Source organism: Trachemys scripta, chromosome 7, assembly GCF_013100865.1.
Source record: "Trachemys scripta elegans isolate TJP31775 chromosome 7, CAS_Tse_1.0, whole genome shotgun sequence".
Classification (NCBI taxonomy): domain Eukaryota; kingdom Metazoa; phylum Chordata; order Testudines; family Emydidae; genus Trachemys; species Trachemys scripta.
Genome location: NC_048304.1, coordinates 109,391,623 through 109,401,315, shown reverse-complemented (window position 1 = coordinate 109,401,315; position 9,693 = coordinate 109,391,623). Strand labels below are relative to the sequence as shown.

Genomic DNA, 9,693 nt, shown 5'->3' with positions numbered 1-9,693 from the left:
AAACGTAAACAATAGTGAAAGACACTAACTATTAAATGGCATGAGGAGTTTAATTTTGTTCAGGAGCTTTAGCACTGATCAAAAAAAGGGTCAAAAGTATCCACTTATCTTTCTGATTTCTTTTTCACTTTCTTAACGGAAATGACAGTGTCATAAAAAATCATGAAATTATCGTATCTAATTACAAAGAAGAGCAAATCTAGGGTTACCATCCCTCCCGATTTTCCCGGACATGCCCGGCTTTTGGGGATTTCCCCCCGGACGGGGATTTGAGCCCCCAAAAGCCGGACATGTCCGGGAAAATCCGGACGTATGGTAACCCTAGATTTGCTCTTCTTTGTAATTAGATACGATAATTTCATGATTTTTTATGACACTGTCATTTCCGTTAAGAAAGTGAAAAAGAAATCAGAAAGATAAGTGGATACTTTTGACCCTTTTTTTGATCAGTGCTAAAGCTCCTGAACAAAATTAAACTCCTCATGCCATTTAATAGTTAGTGTCTTTCACTATTGTTTACGTTTGAATCTCCAGAGCCAATGCGTATTTTCAGGGATTTTTTTTTCCTCACTTGAAAATAAAGAATTTCCTAAAGAAGATCAAGAAAATTGAATATTAAGGGACAAGGGGTGACTTGACAAACAGCGCAAATCTCTTGCACTTGACAGACTGTTGTTCTCTCAGACAGAGAATAACAGTCCTACAAAAAAACCTTAGGAAGCAAATCCCTTTGTGTTGCAAAGAAGTTTGTTATCTTGTTTGTTGTAGTGATGGCACCTAGGGAGAGGAGAACTACAGGCAGAAATGTAATGACCGTGCTCCCTTTAAACCAATGCATGCTGTGAGTGAGTCATATCGCAGTATCTGCAGGCAGGGCCGGCGCTTCCATTTAGGTGTCCTAGGCAGTCGCCTAGGGCGCCAGGATTTGGGGGGGTGGCATTTTGCTGCCCTCGGCGGCGGGGGGTCCTTCCGCGCTCCGGGTCTTCGGCGGCAATTCTGCGGCGGGTCCTTCACTGGCTCCGGGACCCGCCGCAGAATTGCCGACGCCGACCAGGAGCGCGGAAGGACCCCCGCCTAGGGCACCAAAAACCCTGGCGCCGCTCCTGTCTGCAGGTGTCTGCAGGACTTCAGAGAGTTTTTGTCCCCAAGCATCACTGCAGGCCTGGAGCGGGAGGTGATGTCAGAAAGAAGCAGGAAGACAAGACCAAAAAGCCAAACTGTTTAATTAGGGTTTGTCTTTTCAGAGACTTGTGTTATTTTTCAGATTAACTGATTTTTTAAAAAAATATAAAAATGCAACTGGAGTCACTATAATAAAACCTATTTTGTGGATAGAGTATCCATGTAGCTTAGCAGCTTTGAGAATATCTACCCTGGATTTAGAAGACAATGGTTAAAAGATATTAAAGGTGCAAAATATTGTTAGGGCCCAATAGTGCAAGGTGCTGAGTGGCTCTTGGATGCAGGGGCTCTGTGCAAGCCCCAAATACATTGGTTAGTACGTAGTTATAGCTAGCAGGCTGGGGGTCAAAGGAGGGACTCTTAAAGCCAGATGGATTTGGCAGCTCAAAACTCTTATAGGGAATGCAAAGGGGCAATACAGAATTCCATCCATCTCACATCACCCACGGCCTTCATGATGTTCCCTGCACAAAGGGAATGTTTTGTAAAGACTTCCTCAGAGGGAATCCACCCACCTGCCCCTGGACAAGGGTGCCATCTCCTGGGCACCAACCCATCGGGTTTATTGTGGGTCTCCCTTGTGAGTGCGCTGCATGAGGATAAATCCAGGAGCAGATTAAAGGATGCAGGGTGCTTCCACCCAGAGAAACATTCTGCACCTCTTGGATGCAGACTTTAATTCCCCCCCATCCGCCCCCATCAATATTGGCTGCTATTTCAACACTAACATGCTTGATTTTTTTGTTGCTTTTCCTACCTAGATGCTTTTGTCGGAGGAATCATTGGCCTAATTTTCGCTTATATTTGCTACAGACAGCACTACCCACCTTTGGGTAACATGGCTTGCCATAAACCTTACGTCAGCCTCCTAGTTCAGACCTCAACGAAGAAAGAAGAGAGACCAACAGCAGATAATGCTACCGGCCTGCCTCTAGAGGGAATAACTGAAGGACCAGTATGACTAATAAATGTGCACAATGAACTTTTAGCCCTTCTCACATTCCTCCAAACTGGTCTCTTAACATGATGTTTCCTACAGTACATTTGGGCAGTGATTTTTTTTTTTTTTTTAAGATATTTGTTTTCATACAGTAACATCCTCTTACTTTTAAAGTTCAGTTTTCAATACATACTGTTTTGTCCAGCTGTCTGTTTTCAGTCCGTTGCCAGAGCGAAAAAAAATCCAGAGAGGAAAAAAGTGTCAATAGAGAGCACATGCCAAATCCAAGCTAGTTAACTGAATAGTTTTGAAAGAGAGGTATTTGAATATACAGTCAATCTGAAAACAGTGGCTGTTGTGTGATGCTGAGCGCCTCCTAGGAAATAGATTGTCCTCAACCATCGGTGACTTCAGGAGGTGTTGAGTGCGGTCATCACTTTCAGGAGGTTTTCAGCAACTGCCATAATCAGCCCTTGGTCTGTTTCTTTATATAATTTGATGTGTAAGGGGCAACCTCCTTATGTTTATGTTGTGGTCTTCTAACATAATAAATCTTCCACATGATGTGAATGCTTTGTGCTTGTTGTCAAGTTTTGGCAGGGTTATTCTGAGCTGGTAATTAAACAGTTGCTGAAATGTATGAAGAGCAAGAGTCTGAAAAGAGCCAAGTCTATTCACATCAAGGCTTTTGGAGGATGAAGCTGACAGCAGAGTGAGCCAAATCTGTGGAAATTGTCAGCTTGCAATAACATATGTTCATAGGCTGGATTAGAAACTGGGTATTAAAATATTAGCATTTGTTTCTGAGAGCTCGGACAGTAATTATTTTCAAAATTGAATGAAACTGCAGCAACTCCCACGACATACAACAAGCTGCAATCTTAAAAACAAACAAACAAGCAAAAACCCTAAAACTGCGCAGTTGAAGAAACACCGTCTTTTCTGTGAATCTCAGTGTGCCACAGCTGTCCTGGTAGAACTGTCTCTAATGAGACACTCCAGCATTGGGTGTGATCTTAAGGAATGTAAGGACTTTGGTTCATGAGCATTGGTTTCACATGTATAAATCAACCTGTGGCACCTTTAAGACTAACAGAAGTACTGGTCTTGCGTCTGATGAAATGGGCATTCACCCACGAAAGCTTATGCTCCAATACTTTTGTTAGTCTTAAAGGTGCCACAGGACCCTCTGTTGCTTTTTACAGATTCAGACTAACACAGCTACCCCTCTGATACTTGACATGTCTGAATGCTTCCGTCAGTTTCCAGCACTGTAATATGCCTGGCTGAATTCTGAGAAAAATATTCTATTTGCTCATTTCCCCATGTTCAATTCATCATATTCCTAAGCCTAGCATTTGTAAGGGTCATCTTGCCGCCTGATCCAAAGCCCATTAAGTCAATGGGAATCATTTCATAATATTCCAGTAGGCTTTTGATGAGGTGCAGAGGAGGTAACCATGTGTATGACCAACCTATGTTAGTTCATTTTTTTTAGGTTTCCATTCATTATTCATGCACTATGCCATATTAAAAACATATCACCCTCCAGTGAAATGATGTACCTTTGAATGGCAAAGTGTCATCTTCCAGCATTTCCCTTAATAGATGGATTATAAAAGAGCAGGTAAAATGTTCTAAAAATCACATCCTGACAGTTGAACATTCCTTGGCTAGATTAGCTCGTTAAGGTGATCATAACTGCTTTGATCAACAATATCCATTATGGTGCTTTAGACTGGAGGAGACCGGTGCCATAGCTACCTTATAACTAATGTGTTCCTGTTGGAATATGTATTGGCCTTGTAGGCGTTTTGTGATTCAAAAAAGCTGTGTGTCTCAGTGTAAAGGCTTGTCATTTATTTTTGTCAAAGGTACACTTTGTAGATTTTTTGAGAAGAGCTATTCCCTGATTGGCAACACTTGAATTTTTATAGAAGAAAAACAAGTTATCAACCCTTTTTCTAAATAAAAAAATGCACGCAAAAGAATGCTGCCAAACTCATTTAATGAAAACATATACAAAATTGTGAAATATACATTAATAGGAAATGACCTTATGGAAAAGTCATAGAAAATGTAATAGGGATGAGACCAATAGGGGTTCTATAGAAATTAGGCCTGGTCTATACTGGTGCTATAGACCCTAGGGTAGATACAATTATACCAGCATAACTGATTTTATATGCCACTATAGCTTATGTCAGTTCCTCAAACTGACATAAATTAAACGAATATAAGGATAATTGTGCCGGTTTAACTGCATTCTCACTAGGCGGGTTTTCCCAGTATATCTTTACCAACAAAACCCAGCTATAGTAGACCAGTCATTACTGTAGAAACCTAGGCAAATGTAATAAAGAATTATCTCCTTGCTAGAGAGTTTTTACACCATTCTATAGAATTCTATATCAAGGATATAATTTAATATAGGATGATTAAAAAAACTAGCAAAGTTATCGTTTCTATAAATTCTGTAGGATTTTTCCATTGGCTTTGTCTTTTAGTGGAAAAACTTGGCTTCTGGCATGTATGCAAATATTTAAAAAATTCTTAAACTCAAATTGAAAGTTTATTATTGAGGTATAGTGCATTTTACACATTTTTATATAAATTTAGTGTATGCTTAAAAAATGAGTAGGGCCTCCTAAATGGGCTGTAAAAATTCCCACTATTTTAATGGACTTTGATACAAGTTAGCTATATTCCCCTTGTTAGTTGGGATAGGAAAGGCTGACACAGCACTTAGAAGAAACGCAACTGTGAAAATGTTGGAATATGAAATGTTGTGCACCATAAATACTTATATTGAAAGATAAATGGGTGAAAAGGACTTTGCAATGCAGCAAAGAAAGTATTTTTAATGGGTGTAATTAAATTGAAAGTAATAAAACAGCCCATGTAAAAGCTTTGATTAAGGTGTAATTAAAATTATGAAAAATGTAATAAAATGAAACTTACAGAAAGGTTCATCGGAGCTATAATTACCAGCACGTCAGCATAAGGAAAGCATTTTTGTGGATCGGTGTATTTTAATTTCATGCTCTCTTAATGTGAAGGAAATGTAATGTAATGCACCAATAAAACTGCACATGAATGTGGGGTTTTGTACATCTGCGTGTTATCATTTTTTTGATAAGGAGAAAGGTCACCAATTTGGTTTCATTAGTAAACCATAACGAGTGTTGCAAACCACCAGCCCTAAAATCACTTAGGAGCAAGGAACAGTTCCAAGAGTTAGTTACTGTTGCTACAAGAAAGGATCTGTCCCAGCATTCAGCTAGTACACATTATCCAATTTCTATGCAGGAAAAAAAAACACAGTTTAGATCTTAGAATCTGAAGGTCATCTCGGAACATCCAACCAGCTGAACTACGACATGCCTCTCTGTGAAATTTAGAGAATTACATACTTCATAAAACATCTGATTAGTATAAGAGGAATAATAAGCTGCTATGGAAAACTATGGAGCAATACTGAAACCAAGAGCAGCTAAGAGTCCGGGTGAGAGTCAGATGAACTTGGAAAACGTCTGCTGGGGTGGATGCATGTCTCAGACTAGAAACCAATATAAGGGTGTTTAAGTCATTTTTTTTCACATATCCTTGACTGCAGATTCAGGTAACTTCAGGATCTCTGCTTTTTCTAAAGCACTACAATAAGCCTTTGGTTTCTAACATGGTGAGAATGTTTGTAATTTGTTAGGAGGTAGAAAATACTGTGTCAAAGATACAAGATAGAAATTAGGTGCCTGGTTCTGGTTTGACACTGGTATAATTCCACTGACTCAGATTTCTACTGATACCAACAAGACCAGAGTCAAATTCCTAATCCAACTTTTGACCACATATTTTACAAATGGTTTTGTGGGTAAGGGTGAATCTAATTAGATTTGGCTGCAGTTTTGGATTCTTGGGACTACTTAGAGCTGGTCTAAGAGCAGCCCTGCTCTGACCTGGTGAAAGGGGAATAGCCTTGAACAGAGCAGAAGCAGGAACAGGGGAGTGGTAAGATCAACTTTGCTCTGCACAGATCAACCCAGAAAGTCTGCTGTTCAGAACAAATATGGCATGATCCCTGCACTGAAGAATTTACTCTCCTGTGCTCATACTAATTCACAGAGAAAGAACCAAATTCTGCTCTTAATTAAATCTGTGTAAATACTCCAGAATTACACCATTTTAATACAGCCCTAAGGCTTCAGGCACCATGAAAGTGCTGACACAGTCATTTTGTGAAGCAAAGTTATAGCATACATACAGAGCAATGTATGAGAAGACCTGAGAGAGAGAGTAGGAACTCAGGAAAGGCACATCTTCCAGTGTTAACAAGCATGCATGGGGCTTATGCCTACTGCTACCTCCCTGAGAGGGTGGATGCATCCAGCCAACCCCCTTTGGGGTGGCTAGAGTCTACAGGGGAACTTGGAGAGGTAGCCATTGTGTCTTATCACTGTAGAGGAGATGCAAGTGATGCAACGGCTTCACGCATCCTTTGCACACTTGCACTGTAACTGGGTACCATCTAGCTCTCAATAATTGACTGAGAGTGTTCCATAGACCTGGGAGGGGGGAGAAGTGCCTTGCTATCAAATGGGCATTAGGCTTTGGCTGTGGAACCTCTTGGTCTAATGTAACTGTACAGTAAATACAGTGCTATGAGTATACAGTATACAGTGCAGGTGTTCTGTTTTATTAATGCACCATAGGTGTGCATGGCTCTTTAAAAAATGGCCCCAATACTGCTTCCAGGGAAATCAGTGGCAAAACTTCCATTGACTTCTATGGGAGCAGGAGCAGGCCCACCGTCCTTTCCCATGGTGTGTGTGTTTGTTTGTTGCAGTGCAAACAAGACTGTAATAAAAAATGGAAGTCTTTATTACTTAGCGCTGGCATTTGGTTTCATACACAGTCAAATCCTGAACTAATTTAACCCTGGTACAACTCCATTAAATTCGGTGAGTTGAAGGGGGTTTACATCAGTGCAGAACTTGGCCTGTTCATTTTTAAAAAGACAATTTATTCTTATATCGCTTAAGACCTAATCGTAAAATTAAACAATGAATGTTACAATATAACTCAATATATCATCTTTCATCAGGGAATGGGTGCCTTTAACAGGGTTTTAATATAATCAGATAGCTGCCAACGACAGCCACGTGGAGGGGGATGGTAGAAAGGAAAACTCAAGGAGGAAAAGTAGATCAAATGGAATTTGAGAGGGCAGCAAAAGAAAGAAGCTCCCTGTAAGCCGGAGAATAAAAAGGAAGAGACTCAGAAGCAATGTGAGTATTGGCAGCAGATGCAATAACAGCTTCAATTTCAATAGAAGCCATTGCCTAAGTGGGGAGGGAGAGGAGGAACTGCCAGAAGAAATGTAAGAAAAGAACTAATAGACGGAAGAGGAAATAAAGAAGAGGTCTGTGACCCAGTTAGTGCTCACTTGTAAGATGTCAGCATGGCATTAGGCCTGAAGAATACATGCACACAAATAGCTGTGAATAAAAGTGAGAGGAAGGGAAGGTGATTTTTTTCCCCCTCTGAACTGGACCATGATCATAGACCCCCCTAGGAAGGAAGAAAGCCTTAAGTACTCCAAGTTCAGTTCCTTTCTTGCTGTTCAATGTACAGCATCACCTCTGTCTGATAAAAGCCATAGGGCCAAATTCATCCTGGGCCTAATGCCAAGGACTTACACTAGATTGAACTAAGCCCATAGAAACTAGAAAATTAAGGGCTGGCTCATTCTCTCTCAGAGAATCCCACTGGAGGGCTACTAGAGAATGAGGAATAAAGGGGCCAGGAAGCAGCTTCTGATTGTGCTCTCAGAGTTTCCCAGTAGGGGAGAGGCTTTGTGGAGAGCATAGTGTGCAGTAGGTGCAGCCTGCAGGCCCTGTCAGTGCTGATGAGAGAGGATGAAAGTGAGGACAATTCTACCAGCGCCTCTCCCATAGGTCTGCATGTCTGTATAAATAAAGTGAAATGGGGCGGGGGCAGTGAATGTTAATGTACCCAGGCCCCAAATTTCGCCTGTAGCTCTTCATATACAGTTGGCTAGATACAGAAACATCTGTGTGGAGGGTTGCTTAGCCCATTTCCTCACTGATAGCTAGGCTTCCTATCAGCAAGGCTCCTGTGGTAGCAACTACAAACAGGACTCCAATAAGAGTTAATGCAGCTGCGAGAAACATCAGTTCCTAAAAGCATATTCACTTTGATATCTGTAGACTCGGCCAGCAATGAGCTTTATTTCTCTACCCCCAGCATTGCCCCCAAATTTATGCACAGGAAACCAGGAGTGGAACTTTTGCAGGATCCCAAGACAGGGATCAATGCCAGAAAGATGTGACGTCCTTGTTCTCTAGCTCCAGAAGCGGGAAAAGACAATCCAGCCCATAGCTATTACACCGAATACATTTCATGAGCTTCAAACTAACATACAAAAGTTCTGTAGCTTCACATTCAGGGTCCATCTGTACAACAGAGAACAACTACTTCAGAGAGGTAAAACCTCCATGAACATCTGTTCCCACTCCTGTACCTTTTTCTAATGGAGAAAAAATTAGCTTATAAGAGAAAGTAGCACTAAAGTTTGGATATTTTTTTTTCCAAAAATTGCCACCAGTCCTGGAATCCAAACAAATATTTTCCCCTCCAGATGTTTCAGTGATTTCTTTTTAAATTCTTTTAAGGTCTTCTCAGAAAGTCATCCATATGTTCAGGGATCTCCATTTATTTAGTACATGCAGATTATATAAATATATGATACACAAAAATTTAAAATAACCATTTAAATCAAAGTTGCTAAAAATGGTTTTAGACAGATATAACACAATTTCATGTTAATAAAAATGTTCATTAAAACCATCTGTTATGCATAATAGTGTAGTTGCTACATCTGGTAATCCTTAGCAAATATTTTAATAATAATTTAAAACAGTGCTAATATACCATAACTCCAGAAGGCCCAAACAAAACTAGTTAAATGGGTGATAGGATCTCAGCTGAAATAGACAAAATGGAAAGACCAATTTGAAATACTCATCCTATGTGCTAATCAGTTCTGAATCAGTTGGTTTAGATTTAATTTGCTAATTACTACATGTTATTTAAATACACAATGAAAACATAGAGATTTTTCGCAGTTATCTAACAGTTGCTAAGCATCACTATATTTTTGAATAATCAAGAATATTATCAGTATTAACATGCTGATGTATTATCCTCATTATTCCACCTTTTCATGATCTGCCTTCTTGTCTGCCTTCATGTACATTCTGTGTGAGGTGATCGGAATGACTCCTACATCCTTCTTCCAAAAGGTTAGAACTAAATTAGATATATCCAATATGTGAGAGCCCTTTACAAAAAAATACTGTCATACATTTTCTTCTCCATGGAAAGTAAATCATTTTCCGTTCCACCACAGGAAAATACCCAGATGAGTAGAAACCCCATGAGTTCCATCCTAACTGATCTTTTCGTCAAGAGGTAGAAGTTTGCTCCATCCCATTGAATGGACGGGGCCATTGTCCCAAAAGCCCAAGTTATATATGGGAAAGTGCAGGAAC

The 9,693-nt window shown here is 40.1% G+C and overlaps 1 protein-coding gene across 2 annotated transcripts in view; it reads left to right on the top strand.

Moving 5' to 3' along the window:
• The window catches only part of PLPP4 (phospholipid phosphatase 4), a 96,200-nt gene extending 92,927 nt beyond the window's left edge, over positions 1-3,273 (top strand). The window contains exon 7 of one of the 2 annotated variants that reach the window (XM_034777245.1): positions 1,944-3,273. In XM_034777245.1, the coding sequence (XP_034633136.1) occupies positions 1,944-2,143 (200 nt within the window). In that variant the 3' untranslated portion in view covers positions 2,144-3,273. The remainder of the gene's footprint in view (positions 1-1,943) is intronic. The other variant, XM_034777246.1, reaches the window with a different exon arrangement.
• Positions 3,274-9,693: the final 6,420 nt, after the last annotated feature.